Genomic DNA, 20,711 nt, shown 5'->3' with positions numbered 1-20,711 from the left:
CTTCTATCGGTATGAAAAACACAGTCTATTCTTTATTTCAAAGATTATCACATTTCTTCTTCAGTCATGTATCTTCCTTTTTCTCAGATCTCATCATCTGTTCTTTGCTGTTTCCTTGTTGGGTACTTGTCTGGTAGATAGCAGTTACCTGATTTCATTTCAGCTTTCACTGATGCACACTATATGTCAYGGTCCCATTGCTGGCAGTGCCCAAAGTTTGTTAAGATGGAGGTACCTCATTTATATAAGTGTGCTTTGCTTCCGTTAGGGATTTGAAAACTGGCATTGCCACAGGACAGATTGTTTTCCTTTTGTTGTTTAAAATGTACCCTGAATCAGTATAGGAAACCACAATCACTACAGGCAAGGTCTAACAAAAGAGAGAGAGATTAYGGCATCCCGGTATGTGCTCTGGCCCTCTGCTAAGGTAAATGGCCCATTATAAAAGTGTCCTGCCAGCAGAGCTAGAATTCTTGTATCTGCTTAAGCGATTGCTTYAAACTGAACTGCTGGGCCTTGCCTACCATAGCATGTGTAGTGTTTTACTGTGACTGCCAAAGAGATGGATGYGAAGTAAATAATTATATCTTAAACTGTCACAGTCTATCTGCTACAAACCACTGAGGAGTCTGCAGAAATAGGGCTCAAAACCAGGACTGAGTTCCTCTGAGTAGCATTCATCAGGTAACTCTCACCAACTCTTAATGAACCACTGAATGAACWACTTAATGAACTCTTAACCTCTGTACAAGGAAAAAGTGCTTTACCCCGTGTTTGCCTGGCCACCTCCTGTCMTGCAGCTAACATACTGCTTTGTTGAGCTATGACATTCCACTGTCCTTCTGAGTGGTGTATGAGCAGGCTCCTTTGTAGAAACCAGAAAAATGCCTTACAAAACTATTTTTGCCTGCTCAGATGCAAGTCTACACCAGGGATTTCCTAAGCACCAGGATGACATCGAGGTTACATGACTRTTTTTTCCAACTCTCATACTGAGAGCTGTCCTGGCAAAAAAATGCTGTGTGGGCCCGGTGTGAAAAGATCATTTGGATGGAAAATTTCAGCTGATGTTTGACAGTCACAGGCATCTATAAACACAGCCTTTGTACTGGGAAATGTCAGGCATCTTTGCCATCACTAGTGCCGCCACCTCTGCATTCATTTAACAGAATGAACCCACATCAATGAATTAAGCTTTACCATACATCTGTATTATAGAGAGGGTGACAGAGAGTCAGCCTGGAGCGAAACCAAGGCGATCAGTTAGCAAGCCCCTCTTTAAATTTAAAAATTGCTTTTGAACAATGCAGTAAGAAAAAAAAAAAAAAATCGATTCCCTTTGTAAGTTCTTTAATTGCCTGCTCCCTGTTTCCTGGCCTGGACAGCATCACCGTCCGGCCTCAGTGCAGCCGGGATTCTCCGCTCCGTGCGGGTGCTGCCCTCGGCCGGGCGGTGCTGCCGCCGTGCCCGGGGGTCGGCGGGGGGGCCCGGCGCTGACAGACCGTGATCCCCCCGAGCAAGTGTGCGGCGCTGGCTCGCCCGCTCCTCGCTGCCTCCAGTTACATCCCTGGCAGGAGCCCGCGCCTCTCGGCTTCGTTTCCAGGGTTATTTTTGGCCGGAGCCGCCGCACACTGACGGCAGCGGGCAAACCAGCCGCGGGCGCCTTTGCGGGCGGCGAGGCGCCGGCGGGGCCCCCGGCGGGGCGGGCGGGGAAGGGGCGGTGCGCACCCCCGGGCCCGCCCCGGCTCCCCMGCGACGCCGAGCCCCGGCCGGTGGGCCGCCGGGGGCTGAGCCGGCTGGGCCCCGCCCGGGGAACGCCTCTGGGCTCCCCACCGCTTGGCCGGGGCCGGCGCTGCCCAGCGGAGCCGCAGGCGGGCGGGCGGGCGGGCGGCAGCCGCCATGGAGCGGACCCCCATCCCCGTGCTCACCGTGCAGACGACGCCCTACGAGGACCAGCGCCCGACCGGCGGAGGGGGCCTGCGGCGGCCCACGGCGCTCTTCGAGAGCCAGCGCAACTACCTGCCCAACTTCGTGCAGAGCCTCCTGTCCTCCGTCGACCTCCGCGATCGGCAGGGCTGCACCATGGTGGTGGGCAGCGACGGCAGGTACTTCAGCAAGACGGCCATCGAGATCGTCGTTCAGATGGCCGCGGCCAACGGGGTAAGCGGCCCCCTCGCCCTCCCCGCCGCCCCCCGGCGGGCCCTGCTCCCTGTCCCCCTGGCAGCGGGACCCGCGCTCTGCCCGCTCCGCGCTCCCTTCCAGTGTCATCCCGGACAGCGCTCCACAGAGCCCGCAGGAGCTCCCCGGGCCGCTGTGCTCCRTGCTCGGCAGGGGCCCGAGCCAGCCCCACACGTGCCGCTTCGTGTGTCCCCCGGGCTGTGCGCTGGGCCTTGGCGACGGGACGGCTCCGTCGCGGTGTGACGGTGGCGATGGTGACAACCTCAGGACACTGCCAGCCGTGCCGTGCTGTTTCACACCTTATTTTAGAAGGAGGAAGGCTTGGGAGGCAGCCGAAGCGTAGAGTTCACTCGGAGGTGGGAAAATGYAGCAGAGTTAAAAATAAGTACACAGGAAACAAAGGTATCGGACATGCATCTAGGGCTCAGGATATTGTAAAAATATTAAAGGAAAATGGTACTGTTGAAGGAAGAGGAATTCAGTATTTTTCAGCATCTTAGAAAAATAATAGGTTTTTTTTTTTTTTTTTTTTTTTGTTTTTTTTTTTTTTTTTTTATTTTGATCACTAGTAAATTATAAAATACAGGAAGACAGGAGTGGCAGAAACCTCTGGCCAGATGGGATACATTTTTTTCTTGTGTAGTTTTGAAAGTAGGAAATAACTTGGGATGAAAACTTACATCTTTTGCTAGATACACGTGCATTCATGTGTGGATGTGTATACGCAGAAAACTGAAAACACTAGATGATGCAGGCTWGAAGTTTCTGTTCAAAATAGAGTTGAAACTGTTATCTCTTGTTATGATACCTAGATTGATCGACCAGATTTGGCAAAAGTAGTGATACAATTTTATAGGGTTTCTTTCTGTAGGGAATTTTCTTTTCAAAAGCCCAATAGTTCAAATGCAGTCCTTTCAAAAGATGTTTGAGTTTTGTAATCAGTCTCCATATGTGTTTCAATTTTCCCTGCTGATTTGTTGTCACATACAAGCTATATAGAGTAACCAATCTTGTATGAATAATGAGTATTTTAAATTTACTTCTAAGCGTGTTCTCAACATGCTGATAGTATCAAGCAGTTGCTGAGTGATGCCTGCGATTTCAGAGAGACTGTCTGTGTTACATACTCTCTACCTAGTGTGAAACCACTGTTCACATAGGGTCTTGTAGAGGCCTATGTGGAGTTTATGTGGACCAGGGTGTAGGAGGGCGATGGGCCAGACACTGGTGAAAGTGGGGACAGCGATGAGCCTGGCACAGTGGTTCCATGTGCAGTGACAGGGAAGGCAGCATGCAGGGAATGGCTGTAAGGCACAAGGAGTGAGCTGGACTGTGGGGAGTTGCGGGGAAGGTGGGACAGGGCTTGGAGCAGTGCTGTTCCCTTACTCGTTTGCCCATGTAGCTCAGGGGAGATCGTCTCACCGATGGAATTGTATGTGTTGACCAGGTGGGATAGTGCAGCAACAGCTAAAGCAAGAGCCCAGCAGCAGGAACTGCCCTGCTGGGGCTAAGGTCCTTTTCCTTGGTCCTTGGCATGCTGGTAGGAGCTACAAGAATGGGTTACAGTGCAGGGTGACCACAAGGATTGGGCTGCTGAAACAGACAAGAAGTTTAGGATTTAGAAGAGCAGGAGCTTCTCAGCCAAGTTATGCTGACAAATTTCTGCTGTCACCTGCCTCCTTGCTGCTTCTGTCACRTTCCCCATCTTGCTTGAGTAGCTTTTCGACTTCAGGACATTTCCAGTTTGGCATGTTTCTGGCACCTTGCTGTGGTAATGCTTCCCCTTTGTTAAGTTAYTACAAGTTTCTTAGAAACAGTTTCTCCTGAGTGTTTTCTGAAGTCAACCCCCAAATTTTTCTGCTGATAATTCCCACAGATATCTGAATTCATGTATGATTATCTTGCTGATGACACAGTCCTCAGAATATCAGGAGCCCAGCTGGTAGGGAGCTACTGACATTGAAAAGGCTTTCCATTTCCATGTTCAAATGCTCTGTTCCCTCTCTAACATCTTCACCCTGCTCACCCTCACCTCTGTTTCTCTCAGACACCATGCGAATGCATGAATCTCATGTTGCCTTTATATGTTTWATTTTTTGGCTGTTAAAATACACCTGCTGGGAAAATATCTAAATCTCCTTAATAGCATTGTTTAGTGCTGTGCTATGTAAGTAGGAGGAGAGGAAGACTCCTGAGAGCAAAACCTCTCCCTGTGGATGAGGTTAATATCGTGGGAAAGCACATAGCCAGTATCACAGGGAAAGGAGTGAGCTGATGTAGGCTGGATCARATGAAATGTGGGGAAGCCTTGAAGGTGCATTGAAAATTTTCAGCTGCCCTGAGTGCCAGGAGAGTAATAGCCTAACAGTGCTGATAAACTGAACTTTAATCTCCTTCCTGGAAGACACATACCGCGTGTCATGGTTAGTTGTGCCTGCTGAGTACAAAAATAAAAGTGATTTTCTATTATCAAGTGCAAATGGTTTGCCCTTTAGAGTTGCTAGGTTCCTCTTGTTCTAACTTGGTGACTCATCCCACATTCCCCCTGTGCTAACAGCCCAGCGCGGCTGGCATAGTCTCCAGTGCAAGGAATGAGATGAGGTCCCCCGCTCAGTCAGCTGCCAGTGCTTGGCCTGCCTTCTGCTCATCCTCAGTGTCGAGGGCTCTGCCCTCCATCTCGGGGCTGTGGGTGGATGCCCCACAGCCGCAGCCTGCACAGGCTTTCCTGGGCGGCAGCAGATACAGGCTGGCCCCTGCTCTGCTRCTGCAAGTGGCATATGTTCTGCCAGCTCATTCTGTTCAGAGCCGAGGGCTCGGGCAGGGTCGCCTTTGATGGGGCACACAGCTGGGGCTGCAGCAGACACGTTTGGAGAAGGGACTGCATGTCCTGTGAAGGTGGGGGAGCGTGAGGAAGGTCACACAGAGCTGTGCTGCTGAAGTGGTGGGAGTGGGGGAGTGAGGCTCTTTTTCTTTAGTCACCTGTGTCCCACAACAGTAGTGTCTGTGGCCCTTAGTGTCTGGAAGAATTGAGGTAAAAGGCTCCACAGCTGCAGTACAGTTCCTCAACGAATTAGATGCAAATATTCCATTAGACCCACCAACTGGATGGCGTGTCTCATTTCTGATGGAAAGTTTAGAATGGRTTTAAATGAGAAACTTGTTTGTGAGTCTCAGTGGCAGATCGGAAGCTAATGATCTTACACTGAATGTGGAAGGTCATGACAACATGACAGAGAGAGGTTGCTGGGTATTGCTAGTAAAGTTTGAGAAGGCAGGAATGCAAAAGGTCATCTTCTCTTGGTTCTGAATTTCTTCACTTTAGAAGTTTGAGAAGGCAGACAGCTAAGTTGCAGGTTGTCTTCTATGTAAAACCATTTTGGTTCTATTTTCCATGACCTTCCATGCAAATCCTGTCCTCCATGGGTCTGTGTGATATTTATTTGCTTCTGCACTGAGTGTGGTGTTCAGTCATCTTCAGGATACTGTAGTAAAGGATAGGAAGGCACTAAGATGTTCAGGATATGATCAGCTTGCTTCATGTTCTTTCAAGTATAATTGACTGAGGCATATGAGAGATTACTGGGAAAAATAATTTAAAAAAGCATTAAATGACTGCATGGTAATCAGCTAAATCGTCTGAAAATGCACAGCTGCAAGTGGTAATATTGCATAAAAGTGTTCTTGTCAAGTACTTGTTAGAATACTTTATTCTTTCTGTTTCCTCTGGGTCTTTGTCTGCTGTTGCTGCTAAAAGTGCAGTGATGAAATAGAATGTGGCGTAGGGACACAGTATTAAAAGAGACGTTACATGCCTGTGATCTTGTAGCTGTGCAAGTTTTTGAATTCCAAAGATAATCTTTCCATGCTATGAAAATGTCCAAGATCTTCAGAAGGATGTTTCTGGAACTTTAATTGTGAGTCAGTATGTGGGTAGCAGTTTGGTTATTGTTTTAGCCCAGATTGTGAGAAGTCTGTAAAATCATTAATTCATTAAAGAATTAYTGAAATGCTAGTTTAGTATTTGGTTCAAAATGAAGAAATTCAGAACCAAGAGAMGATGACCTTTTGCATTCCTGCCACCAAAATGAAGAAAGCAAAGGAAGATGGGTGGCACRTATACACCTCTAAGGTCCTCAGGGAGTTTTTTGGAAGCACTGATGAGCCTAATATAAGGTGGAATTGTACAGCAGCCACTGCGAATRAAATACCAGTGTGTCATTCGTTTGCAAGATCTTAATTTGGAATACTAAATACTGCAGTATTTCTACAGTATACAAATCAGTATAGTAAGTATTATTTCTAAGTAGTATAGAAATAATAATCTTGTGGCTGAAGGCAAATCAAATTACTCATGTTCATATTAAATTTGTCATCCAGAAGAATGGGAAAACTGGCTTGTAGAGCATCTGTTGAATGGGGAGAAATGAAATATGGTGAAGAGATATAGTGCTAGGTAATTTGTACATTCTGAATAAGTATTCTACAGACTTTTAAAAATACAGTTTTGTTGTGGATGAAGACAAAACCTTAAACTCACTAGTTTAGATATAGAAATACTGAAAACAGACTTGTGATAAGCCTGCATGCAAGTATAAAAGCGTTTATACTTGATTTGCTCGAGGTAGATTCAGTGTGGTTGTTTTCAAGCATTTTGTAAAATGCTATCGCTGTCRTATCCCTTTTGTTTACCCATACACAATACTGTTTTAAGAGCTGGCACCCATTTCTGACAGCTGTATTTGGAAGATTGAGTCATTGCACTTGCTTTCTACATGCTTCATAGTTTAAAAAAAGGAGGGACAACAGTCAAAACAAACAATTTCAGCATTTTTTAGTCATATTTATCTTTCCATAATAATTTTTGTTTGTTTCTTAACTTTTAGCTCTCCTGTTTTCTAGCAACATTCSATAGGCTTCAAAAATATCTACAAAAATTCTGAAAGGGGAAGAAGGTAGACAAACAACCCTTCTTTCATCAGAGCTTGAGGCAGAAATCTCAGAAGTGCATTTTCTGCACATTTTTTWAAGTTTGAAAGCAGATCCCGTGATTCTCAGTGGAAGAAAAAAGAGTAGATATAGTTTGTGATTGGTGAGAATTACCAAGAAGTAGCTTATGCTTATGGTAGAAGTTGATAATTTCTTTGTAATCTTAATTTTAAGTTCACAAATAGTTCACAAAACAGGCTAAATAAATAATCTCTTAATCCTTTGCTTTCTAAGTAATGCTCTTCTAAGTAACCATTAAGGCTCTCACATGAGTGCCAGAGAAAGGTCATCTGTGTATGAAGGAACAGCTCTTTATGGACAGGAGGCAGGTAGTGACACCTCCTGTGCTGTTGCTTTGCCAYACAGCCTGTAGAGCTATCAAATCTCCTTCAAACTAGAGAATGAAACCTGAAGTTCAACTCCACTCTGTTTTTAGATGGGGAGGGGGAAGGATTCAGTGTTCTGCCTCTCCCTCTGCCTCCCCTGCCTGCCCTACCCCTTCCCAAACTACTACTCAGTAGTGGTGGTGGTGAGGGGGGTTTATTTGATTTTTTTATATGGATGTTATTAAGAAAATCCAAGCTTTGGCAATATCCTTTTAAGCTCCATATGCAGCTGCCTCAGTTCTCATCTGTAACATTTAACCTCCCCTTCTCCCCTTGTTTTTTTATGTMTTCATGTTTCTCAGAAATTGGAACTCTTCTGTATTTCTTTGTAAATACATTTCTTGTTGGCTCCTAGATTATTTATGTTAAGCTGAAACTGTAGTATCTGTGTAGGGGATGAAGGCAAGGTTTTGAAATTGGAACCTTGCAGTGGAACTGCACATAATACCAAACACATTGAGTCAGTGTTTAATAACACCACCTGAAAGGTTTTTTTTTTTTTTTATTTTAAGAATGGTGGGAGCTTCCCTTGCTCAGCTGTGCCCTGGGAAACACACCCTGTTCATTTGGAATAGCTAAGGAGTCACTGATGGCTGAAGGAGGAGCAGCGTTTTCTGTGGGGCTGACATCCAAAGGTGTCTTGGCAATAAAAGTGGAACTGCAAAAGACAGCYGGTTACAGTGTGTAGTGATACTTGTGTTCGCACTGGAAGGCTGCTCTGTGAAAGGCAATTCTCCTTCTGTTCTCTTTTTGTTAAAGCTTCAGCCCTGCACAGTGCATCCCCACAGTCAGCCCTAAACAATACTGATCTCTGAAGGGATTTGCTGGTTTGTGTGGTTACCTGGGAAGTTTTCATAGCTGGATGACAGCCTAGTGCTATGCTTGGGAGCTTTGCAAGTCCCTATCATTCCTGTGCTCTTTACTGTCACGCCACAGGGGTTAAACATGCCAGGATACAGCGTTTTTTGTCTCCAGTGCTCCGGATGGGCATGCAAGTAACGCATATACATATATTTCCTAGCAAAAGAATATGTTCCATACCACAACTTTATCTATCCTGTACAAATATGCCCATATGTGTGTGTATTTTTGTACAAATTTTCAAAAWTTTGGTTCTATTCAGAGTACTTGGCCTTTTCTTTTTTCATGTAGATTGGCAGATTGGTTATTGGACAGAATGGTATCCTATCCACACCTGCTGTTTCGTGTATCATCCGAAAGATCAAAGCAGCTGGTGGAATTATTCTGACAGCTAGCCACAGTCCTGGGGGACCTGGAGGAGAATTCGGAGTCAAGTTTGAAGTTGCCAATGGAGGTATGGGTTTTGTAAAAAACATGCTACAACATTGCATTTTGGTATSCTGTAAGTAGGCTTTACAAGCATAACTAGCTCTCTGTAACTATGTGTTTTTCATTTACTCTGTTGAAACTGTGAAGAACATAGACCTATCCTTTAAAAAAAATAAATAATAGAAGTATATTTGCCTGCATGTGAAAATCTCCATTAAATGTTCATTGAAGCCCTTGGGGTAGCTGCAAGAGTTCTATAAACAACAGTCTTGCCATCCTGTGTTTACAGTGTTTTTTGTGGTCTTCCAGATCACCATAACCATTCTGATCCTTTTGTAAAGATGTCTATGAGGGAGCTCTGTTTTCTTCCTATTTTGCTTGTCTTGGCATTTAATTTAAAGCATGTAATTTCAGAAGTGCTGTAAGCAGTATAACTCATTGTTTTGTTAGAAGAAAGTGCTTCTCTACGTTTACCCAGGAAGTAACTGGTCTTATCCGGGTCGATAGTTGTATCGTTTTGCTACTGCAATTCCAGCATGGAGTAATGGAATTTGTGTATATAGCTRTTGTCTTGTTTTTCAAAATTGACAACTTTAACACATGTAGGTATGTTATCCATTCCCTATGTTTAACATATATGTACACTCATAAAACATGATGATGGTTGCTGGTACCTTGTATACCTCACACATGTAGAGTTCTTTCCATCTAAAAAAATGAACAGAAAGTGCTTTTAAAGTGTCTCTTTCCCTACTTTGAAGGTGAGAGAACTTGAGAAGGGGGAGTGCTTTTTCTTCCGACCCTTGTTTAATTGAAAAATATACATGGTTAAATGAGTGTGATTTTACAAACAGAATAGGCTTGAATCCCAAAGAGATTAAAKGGAGTGTGTAAGGTCAGCCAGTGAGAAAGCCAGGGTCACAGCATGCATATACCAGAGCCAGACCATTAGATGCATTAGCACTCTATAAACTTTGAAACACCACATGTGTCTGAAATCTGCTTGATAAATGGGTAACAACTGGTGGGGCAGTCTTTCTAGTGTGCTTTTTAAAGAGAATTCAAAAAGGCTGTTAAGCTTTATATATGAAACACTCCTCAAACRCAGGTTGCAAGGTTCAATTATTTATGTTAATCAGCAGGTGCATAATGAAGAGTAGTTGGTTTTCAGTTCCAGGTGAGAAAATATGGTTTAAGTATTAGGCAAGACTTTTAAACTAAGACAGTGGTTCGGCCCAGCAGCGATTGCTTTGGGAAAGTTATTGTTACTCTATGTTCTTGCTCAGTCTGTTTTGCAGATCCAGGTCGAGCTGCAGTGGTTCGCTTCTATAGCTGTAGAAGAGAATGTAGAGTCACTATGATATATCCTTAGCTGGAAATACAAGTAGAGAGCACATCCATCTACTAAGTTAATTTGGAGCTAATGATGTCTTCACCCTTTGGATGGGYTTGGATTAGATGAGTAAGAAGTAATTTTCCTAAGGTAAATGAAGAGTTAACTGGCTGGTTTTGGATGTATTGGACTGCATCTGAGAAGATACTGATTTATGTGGCAATGCACTTCATGTAGCAGCATTGCTGGGGGAGTGGGAAGTTCACATTGAAAAAGCCTCCAAAGATTCTTTGGATTAGAAGACAGAACACATGCAAGGGAAGAAAGCRAATAATTTTTATAGTGAAAGTGTGGCTTTAATATAATCGATGGAGAGTCAGTTAAGCCAGAAATTACTTTTGTTGCAACTGAGACTCAACCTTTGCCCTGCATATGACATTGTTTGTCCAGTAATTTGCACATGAAGTCAGCAGCTTTTCTTCGGTTGACAATAAATCTTTGAAAATAAAGCCATTTTTCAGGCTTTGGCAATGAAAGTAATTCACAAGTAAGATGTGTTTGCTGTTTCTGATTGATATAACTGATCCAGGTCATAATTGTGAACTGTTGAGCAATTAAGGTGTTTTCCAATGAAGATAAATTTCATTSAGGTAGTGGAGGGAATCTGCAATTCGGCACCACTGTCAAATGGTAAAACTTCTAAAAATAGTATTTTTTTATAATGAAATAATGCAAAACACCAGGCTATCGGATCTTCACAGATTTGCACAAAGTCCTATGAAACACCAGAAACTGCTGCTGAAGAAAAGGCTTTCCTTTAATAGCTGTTTCGAGGWTTTATGCAGAGTTAAAAAAAACAGTCTTTGACCAATAAGCCCAAACAAATATGACTGTGGTTACCTCATCCTCTCTGTCCCTGGCCAATTGATTTAAATAGCCTKTGTGAATCAAAATATTGTGAGTAATGCAGTGTAATTCCATGTCTTATTTTTTTGAAAAATGCTTAAAACCGGTATTGTAATGAAAGAACAGACCTTGTTTACTRTAGCAGTTTGTTTTTATTTATTCCATAGTAACTCCAGTATATTCAGAAAAATGTTTGCTGTAGCCATCCGTTTTAAAATAGGAAACCTTCATTTAAAAGAAATGACCCACCACATTATTTTTTCTTAYAGGACCTGCTCCAGACATGGTTTCAGAAAAAATCTATCAAATCAGCAAAACCTTGGAGGAATATGCTATTTGTCCTGATCTTAGAGTTGATTTATCACGTCTAGGAAGACAAGAATTTGATCTGGAGAACAAATTCAAACCTTTCCGAGGTATCAGTGTGTGCTTTTATGCATGCTTAGTCCATTGAGTCTAAATAGTAATACTATGGCAGAATTATAATGGGTAATTATATAACAGAACTTCAGTTTTTCAAGATGCCTTAATAAAAGTTACCAAAGTAAAAGGCAATATAGAATTGTGGAATGGTTGATGGTGGAAGGCACCTTAAGGATCATATTGTTCTAACCCTGGTGTCATGGGCTGGGAAGCCTTTCCTTAGACCAGGTTGCTCAGATTCCATCCAGCTTGGCCTTGAGCACTTCCAGCAATGGGGCAGCCAATTCTCTGAGCAACCTGTTCCAGGGCCTCATCACCCTCATAGTAAAGAATTTATTCCTAGCATCTGATTGAAATCTCTCCTTCTGTTTACAACCCTTCCCCCTATATATACCTGTTTTCAACTACTATAGTTTTTTCAACTACTATATACCTGTTTTCAAAGTCTTTGTATAAGCCTGTTTCAGGTCCTGGAAGACTGCTATTGCATCTCTTTAGAGCCTTCTCTTTATGTGGAACAGCCCAGGTCTCTCAGCCTGTCCTCATAGGAGAGGTTCTCCACTCCTCTGATCATCTTTGTGCCCCTACCTTGGATCTGCTCCAACAGGTCTAYGTCTTTCTGGTATTGAGAGCCCCAGAGCTGGATGCAGCCCTGCAGGTGGGGTCTCACAGAGCAGAGCAGAGGGGCACAATCCCCTCCCTGGCCCTGCTGCCCACCCTGCTTTGGATGCAGCCCAGGACACGTTTGGCTCTTCGGGCTGTGAGTACCCGAAGTACCGGGGTCATGTTCAGTGTTTCATCCACAAAAGCCTCCAAGTCCTTCTCTGTAGGGCTGCTCCCTGTGAGCTCTTCTCCYAGTTAGTACTCACGGCTATCTGGGATTGCCCTGATCCAGGTGCAGCACATTGTTGGACTTACTGAACCTTATGAGATTCTTATGGATCCACTTGTCAAGCTTGTCCAGGTCTCTCTGGATGGCATCCTCTCCTTCTGTTGAATTAACTGCACTGCTCAGGTTTATATCATCTGTAAACCTGCGGAGGATGCACTCATTGATGAAGGTATTAAGGAGTTGTCCTCCCAAGACCGAGCCCTAAGGGAACCCACTCCTCACTTGGACACAGAGCTRTTGACAACACTCTGGCTGTGTCCACCCAGCATACATCTTATCCATTGAGTCGTTGTCCATCCATGAGATCCATGTCTCTCCAATTTGGAGATAAGATGCCATGCGGCACTGTGTCAAAGAACTTAAAGCAGGCTATGTACATGGCATTGATCTGTCATTCATCATCTGAAAGGTCAAAGCAGCTGCTGGCATTACTCTAACAGCTAGCCGCAGTCTCAGCACAGCACCCCCACCCCTCCTTCTCAGCCTGTCTCTTTTGAAAAACTTGTAGCCCTCAATTGCATTGCTCCAGTCATGTAACTCATGCCACTATGTTTCTGTGATAGCAGTTAGGTCAGAGTTTTCTAATTGCACTGTTGAGGTTTCAACTCCTTTTGCTTGTGTCCAGTGCTGAGTGCATTTATRGGTAGTATTGTGTTTGTTTTGCACTTAAGGAATCTGAATTACAGACCTTTAAGTGCATCAGGTCTTATCTTTCAGCCARATATCTTTGCCAAGTTATGCTTTTATGCTTGCTAATGGTTAAACACCAAACACAAACCTTTTGGATTAGGAATGCTTTGCTTATTGAAGTCTAAGTGACAAAAGAGTAAGTGAAATTCTCAGTTTATTCATTCTTTGTTCACACTTTCTGAAAAGTGGAATTTGTRAGGCACTATCCATCCAGTGACTGCAAATGTGAAGGGATTGCTTAAGCACATGATTAATTTTAAACATGTGAATACTTTTCTGCTTACACCTGATTTAAAGTTATATTACACAGCTGTTTTCTTGAAGGTGTCAAAAACAAATCAAGGCATCCTGACATGTATTTAAAATTTCATGTGTATTTCATATATTTCAAATACTATCCAGTCTGTGTGGCTTCAAGAACTTTTYTGCATTCCTGATGCCCTAGTATTTAAAGCCATTTTGTTTTCACCCAAAATTCACATTTCAAGACAATTTATGTTTTTAGAAATTAAGTTTTTAATTATCAAAAGCCCCTAAATTATAGATTCAATGGGGTTATTTATTTTATTGCAAAGAACGTGTTTGGTGTTTTTAGGCAAACAAAAACCAAAGAGAATTCCAGCACCACTCTGGAATCATAGAATTGCTACAGTATTAAATTTTGCTTTTTAAACTTTATCTTGCCAAATAGTATTTTTCTAAATGAAAATGAATTCCCCATATATGTATAAAAGTATATACAAGTAGTTGCAATTTTTTGGTATTTTTTTTCTAAGAGAAAATAATTTCCCTATCATGTCTTCCAAGAATACATCAACCTGAGACAGTAGAGCTACCAGGAAACCCTGCTGAAGCAATGTAATTGGCTTGTAAATGCATGAATAAATACGGTTTACACAGATTTGAATGCAGATTGAAATTGCTGAAAGAATGAAAATAATTTAAAAAGTAATGTAAGGTACTATCTGTTGTATATAAAACTTGTCCTTTTTCAGTTGTGTGAGYTTACTCCTGGGAATCAAGGCTACAGGTGGCTGAATAAACTGAGATTGGGTTTGGCAGGAGTTAAAATAATTTTTAGACTTCAATCCTACATGTACTTTGTCTTCAAATGTTTACATGTGTGAACAGCTCCACTGGAGTTGCCACATTTGTTCATGTGTGTAAAGCTTAGAGCCTACTCAAATGCTGCTGGAGCAGGGCATAGATGATGTGAAATAATATAATCTTAGTGAATGTTTGAGACTTTCAACCTTACTGTAGAATTGACTCTTTCTCAGATAGGTTTTACAGATTGTTTTTCAGCCTTGACAACTTTTTTTGTTTCTTCAAGTGTGTTGTCGCAGTCCATTCTAAGTGTTTTTCTCAGGTTCAAAAAATGTGTATTTCATTTCTGTGTTRCTGTAAAGAAAAGTGTTAGTGTGAGGTCAGTGTTTCTGAGCAAAATTGGATGAGATTCTAAGTAATAATTTACCTTTTCAGTAAAATGTTTCAAGATACTTATTTAACCAGATGAAAACACTTTTGTATGACATATGCTTTTTCATTTGATTGGGAAAAGTAATTCATTCCAAGATGACTGAGAAGCATAGCTTTTGACAGTTTGGTATGTGCTTTCATTATGACAGACTTATTTTCATTAATTCTTATTTGTTTGATGTGTTGCATCCAAAAGAACTAGAAAAATTGTAGTGCTCTGCTTGTATGAATGTGTATTTCAAATTATGAAGACCTTAGTGAAAAACCAGATGCTGTATCTGAGTCTTGCTTTCCTAAATCAATGAGATCTACAATGCAAAAGTGTAGTTTGTTGCTCTATGGCAAGCTGAACACAGGTATTGTGGATACCAGAATTTACAAGAATTGGCTGTATATCTGTCTGATGGAATGATRCAGCTGGATACTGCTGTCACATAGAAGAATAGAACCTCTGGTGTCAACTTGTCATGGACATCTTCATACTCTGAGAATGAAGCTATTTATCTTGCAAAGTTTTTTAGGGTTTAGTTGTGTGCTCTGACTTTAGTGGGTTGCGCAGAAGAGARGTGGAAGAGAGAACTTGGCTTGTGTGAACTGTAGTCACTTTTTTCTGTGTAATTTTTCTAGTGGAAATTGTGGATTCTGTGGAAATCTACCTCAATCTCCTTCGAAGTATTTTTGACTTCAATGCTATCAGAAATTTGCTGACCGGACCCAATCAGATTAAAATAAGGATTGACGCAATGAATGGAGGTATGAACTCAAATGCTAACAGGACAGAATCGTAGGTATACTGAAATAACTTCCCACTAAAAGTTGTATACTGCAGTGGTTTCCCAATAACAGTMCAGCATATAAAAGTCAGACTTTTATGTAAAGTTAAGGATAATAAGAAAGGATTTGAACCTTATACTACCAACAAAGGCAATCTTAACRATGGGTTAGATCTGTTACTAGGCAAAGAGGTTTATCTTACATGATCAATAAATAAAGGCATATGTGCCCAATAAAACTTTTCTTTCTGCCTTTGGAAGCAAGCAAGATGAGGTAAGCTTGCCATGACAGGGTGATGAGGTAAATTGCAATGTCCAGTGACTGAGTAGGTTACACGGCAGTCTCCACTAAGAGGAAATTCGAAATGATGTAAAACTAGTTAAGTCTGAATAAATAAGTTAGGTGAGACCTCTWTCTCACTAGTGTTGAAAGTGAACAAATTTCAGTGTACTGTGAACAAGTTGAAAGTGTCGCAGAAGACAGGTAGGGGAAGACAACAATGGTGTGCTGATACTAAAAACCACAAACTGTGTCGCTTGGGGAAACACAGATCAGGATGAGATCTATTTTAGGCTACACTATGAAAATGTAAATAAAGATTACTACAGATAATGAGTTGAAGGAGTGTAAGTAAGAGTGTTCAACATTATCTTAYGGAAAACAGATAAACCAGGTTTCATTCCTTAATGGGATTACAAAAACAGACCAATAAAGGGGGCTGGATAGACTTAGAAAACTTCCRTAAAGCATTTTGTCCAGTACAGTTCGAAATACCATAGAGAGTTTACAGTAGTGTTAACACMCAGCTCACTGTGGCCAAGGATTACAGTCTCATCCAATCAGTGTAAACACCCAGTTTTTCCAAGCTGTGTCAAAAGGGCAGGTGGTGTCTTTGAGCGATGCAGAGGGAGCAGTGAGGAAGGCGCTGTCTCTTGGCAATTACATGTTGCTAAAATACCTTACAGAGCTCTCGTGTCCAGTCTGTTCCTGAGTGTTAAGAATTTTTGCATGTTGTCAAAAAGATGCATGGTCTTAGGGTTAGAAAAACTGATACGACATACAAACATTTTAAAGGACTGAGTTTATTTACTTTATWTACATGGTGATAGAGATTTGGCTTTATGACCTTGCATCTCAGTGGAGAGATAGCCTTACTATAACATAAACTACAAGAAGATTAAGTGTATACAAGAATGTTTCTTTGTACTACAAAGAAAGTAGRTGTTTTGGGGGATTTTTCTGCAGAAAAAGTGTTTTTCTGACTTCTATTCTGAAAATTACCAAAAAGAATTAATAGAGAGAGAAGTTGAATCAAAGCAAACTCTCCTGAAATGTTGCTTGCGTGTTTATGYGTAACAGTGAATAACCTTTGAAGTAATCTATCAAAAATATTTGGGGTTTGCCYTTCTCTTGATGACATCTGATAAAAGGACTTTCTAGATGAGACACATTAGCCAAAAGTGAGCCATTAGCCACAATATAGTGAACATTACAGAGGATCACATGTGTATGTTGACAAGCTGTCTTCTAAAATTTATTTTAGCTCTATATCTCCGGAATATATTTTTATGCCTGTACACTTTGGTAGTTTGACATTAGCAGAAAAAAGAGTAATTTGCCAGGAGTCTACTTTAGATAAGAACCTGAATGGTATATTTTACRGAGTTAACATGTATGTTTTCATGAAAAGAAGTTTCTCACGTAGTTTTACCTCAGGTCACAGCTGCTCCAATTAGCAAGATTTCGGAGTAAGGTAGGAGAAAGAGAGAGCAATCACTCCTGCATTTTTTACCTCTTGAGTGAGCTGTTCATGCCTGCATCAGGGCTGCATTGTGCTCAGGTAATGACTCTTCAGTTACCAAATGCGTATCACAATTATGTTGCAGAATAGCATGGGGTCTTAGTTGGCCATATCTTTAACAAAAGAGTATATTGGTATTAGTTTTGAGAAAGTTTTTATTTGTTGTCTGTGTGGTAGCAACTGAARTGCAGTAAGATTCTTTGGTGGACAAATCTATTACAATTTTCACATGAATTGGAATACTAAGGTAGGTGTATTTCCCATTTACATTCCATTACTGTTCACTTTCCTTGCTATTATGTGTTGTTTAGGCACACAGAATAGCGTTTTATTTTTATTCTAGTGAGAAAAACGCCTTCCTGCCTATGATAATTTCTTCACTTAACAATGGGTGAAAAAAACCCGTGTTTTTCACCATTTAGTGATTACTTTTTCACTTCCAGTCGTGAGCTGTGATTTTCATACTGAATTGATTATTTTCATACTGATTAATTATTAACTGTGAGGACAATCACATAGTCCTCTGTGAAATAATGGTTTGGGGATTATTGCAAGGACAGATGTATAGAATTGCTGAAAGTATGTTTTGTATCAAATCTCCACAGTACTGTGAAAAATTCAAATGTCAAGCATACGCTTTTGTGATTGCATGGCAGATTTCTGTTTTCACAGTTATGGGACCTTATGTGAGAAGAATCTTGTGTGATGAATTGGGAGCTCCTGCAAATTCTGCCATAAACTGTATTCCTCTGGAGGATTTTGGTGGACATCCTCCTGATCCAAATTTAACATATGCAACTGCCTTGCTGGAGGCTATGAAAGGTGGCGAGTATGGATTTGGAGCTGCTTTTGATGCTGATGGAGTAAGTATTTAGATCTGTCTTCAGGTTCATCATGGTTGTTGTTTTGTCTGGGGTCAGATACAGGACATGTAAGTATAATTTATTTGCCTTTCAGTAACCCATTGAAGCTGACAGTGCTATTACTTTCAGGTACAGATGGTAACAATTGCAACCCATAAATCAGACACATATGTTGTAATTTGTCTCTGCAGAAGACTGCAAATCAAGCAGGATTTCAAGGCAGAATGAGAATTATTTAAATAATCAGTCTGGCTTTGTCTTGTGCTGGCGTAACATTTTTCCCTGGTTAGGAGCAGACAGCACATAGATAATACAGACTTGTCACAGTAAACAGTAACGTTAAATCCTTTTTTGTTAGCATAATAAATTAAGGGCTTTTTAGCTAAATAAAGCAGTGAATCATAATCTCTGTTTATTTTATTTTTTTAATGTAATGTTGTCAGCATTCTAAAAAGCAGTTTGTTACAGAAGCAACTTTCTGTCCTGACAAGGTGGGAAAAGTATGAAAAGGTTCTGAAGAGCAAAAGCTGTTTTCTAGTCTCAGTAAACACAAAACACTCTCCCACTCCTGTAATAGTGTGTGTCATTGGCAAAAAGGCTCCTACTCACGCGTTCTCTTGGAAGAAGCAGAGATGCTAAAGTGACATATAGGAGGAAGAAGCTAGAAACTGATCTGGAGCTTTGATTTRCAAGGCAGGAGGGAGTTGATGGTATGACAGTGAGATTATGAACCTGCTGGGATAATGCCAGTAAATTTTTCTGCCCAGAGAAGGATGTGAATAACCCAAAGCCTATCCTTTTTTGTCTGCCTCCAGTGGATCTGGGARAAGAAATTATGTCTCCTCAATACATGGAATTTAGGATGCTATTTTGAATTTCTTTTCTTCTCYAGGACCGCTACATGATCCTTGGCCAAAATGGTTTCTTTGTTAATGCATCAGATTCACTGGCTATAATTGCTGCCAATCTGTCTTGCATTCCATACTTCTGTCAGATGGGTGTCCGAGGATTTGGCAGAAGCATGCCTACCAGCACAGCTCTGGACAAGTAAGATGAAATATTTATTTGTATCACCTTAGTCATTACATTASTTATCTCTACTTTTTATTACATAGCGATTCCAGAATTGTGACAACTTTTGGTAAGCGCTTCTAATTTTCACAGTCTTCATGTGCTTTATTTTTTAAACAAGATTTTGATTTTACCTAGACTAATTTTTCCCATCTTTACTTGCATTAAAAGAGTTTAATTCAGTCTGGAAGAGAAATAAATAGTTAGATCTAATGTACAAATATTTGGTAATTCTTTTTTCAGAAAACCTCACTCTTTTTATTAGAAAATAAAATGACAGTCATGGAAGTTTAAAACAGGTAAAGTAGTAATTCATACTAAACAACTATTCAAAAAACCAAAGCCTTCTTATTACAAACTGCTGAAGTATATAATCTGTTACAATATAAAATGTCCCAAAAGAGACTGCAGGCAGTTGAAACATCCATTCCCAGTTTCAAGACAGATTATATCTAAAACTATTACTGACAAATCCAATCTGCTCTTTAAAGATTTGCTGGATGAGTATCTTGTGTTAGCAGCTGAATTTTGAACAAGTTTCATCCAGGCCTAAATTTTCTGTAAATATCAAGATAAGCTGATTAAATATTACTGCCTTAATGTGTTCTGTGTGGAAAAAGCATGGGCTAAACCAGTGTTCATGTGGCTGCATAGCTTTAATAAGACAAGAGTGATCTGCTGCTTCCCTTGAATGCTCAGGAAACAGTCGTTTTAAAGTGAAATGTATCTTGTGTGAAAGGGTTGATTGCTCTGTCTACAGTTTGCCTATTCAGGAAGTTCTGAAAAGTTACTAAATTCAGAGCTTGCAGCTTCCTCTAATGCTTGACAGAATYTTCAGGAAAATATTCCTTAGTTGTGGGTGGATAGTCTAGTTTAAGGAAATACTGTTAGTCAGTGTTTGATGTATTTTATTTATTCTGTTCAGCAGTCCAGAAATCTGATTMTTGTTATATTAAAGTACAATATAAAATAAGTAGAGTTCATTTTGTATATAAACACCATATCTGCATTGCAGTAAGAACTGATGGAATGGTGACATTTAAATATGTTTGTGTGTCTTCTTTCATAAGGTTTGATAAATATATCAAAAAGCATGAACTGAAGTCCCCTTCAATAACGCAGTGACTGTTTGAGTTATATTCTTTGCAATGTTTACTTGATCTTCTGGCGCAAAAATCATCTCATGGTGATTACTGCCTTATTTAGTTTTGTGGAGCTGAGCCTGATTATTAAATAAAACTGAACAAGTGATAATGATGGAAGGATGTAAATATTTTCCTCTCCATTCTTACAAATATTTATTGTTATGGAATAATTGTTATGGAATTTTCTGTCTGTATCCAGGACACTTGATTTATTGATTTTCTATTTTATTTTGTAGCTCTCTGTGTTTTCTCAAAGACCTACAAGTTGCATGTTGTCATGTAGTTCAGTTTTCACACAGAACATCTAGTTCCAGCCCCTCTGCCCTGGGCAGGGACGCCTTCCACTAGTTGTGCAGCTCMGGCGATATGGCGGGGGCACTTGCTGGTGAAGATGAGGCAAAACTGCCATCGAATCCCTCAGCCTTCATATCCTGGAGAATCAGGTCTCCTGTTTGTTTCTGTAGAGAGTGCACATTTTTCCTTATCTTTGTTTT

At 41.0% G+C, this 20,711-nt stretch overlaps 1 protein-coding gene across 1 annotated transcript in view; it reads left to right on the top strand.

Annotated features, from left to right (window-relative positions):
• The first annotated feature begins 1,827 nt into the window (after window positions 1-1,827).
• The window catches only part of PGM5 (phosphoglucomutase 5), a 72,746-nt gene continuing 53,862 nt past the window's right edge, over window positions 1,828-20,711 (top strand). Inside the window, exons 1-6 of the mRNA XM_057381353.1 lie at window positions 1,828-2,160; window positions 8,703-8,865; window positions 11,349-11,495; window positions 15,191-15,316; window positions 17,811-18,001; window positions 18,894-19,048. Coding sequence (XP_057237336.1) covers window positions 1,900-2,160; window positions 8,703-8,865; window positions 11,349-11,495; window positions 15,191-15,316; window positions 17,811-18,001; window positions 18,894-19,048 — 1,043 coding nt within the window. The 5' untranslated portion in view covers window positions 1,828-1,899. The remainder of the gene's footprint in view (window positions 2,161-8,702; window positions 8,866-11,348; window positions 11,496-15,190; window positions 15,317-17,810; window positions 18,002-18,893; window positions 19,049-20,711) is intronic.

Source organism: Malurus melanocephalus, unplaced genomic scaffold (assembly GCF_030028575.1).
Source record: "Malurus melanocephalus ecotype Western Australia unplaced genomic scaffold, MMel_1.1 scaffold_506, whole genome shotgun sequence".
NCBI lineage: Eukaryota > Metazoa > Chordata > Aves > Passeriformes > Maluridae > Malurus > Malurus melanocephalus.
Note: the sequence above shows the minus strand (reverse complement) of the source record. Positions and strands in the feature narration are given on the sequence as shown.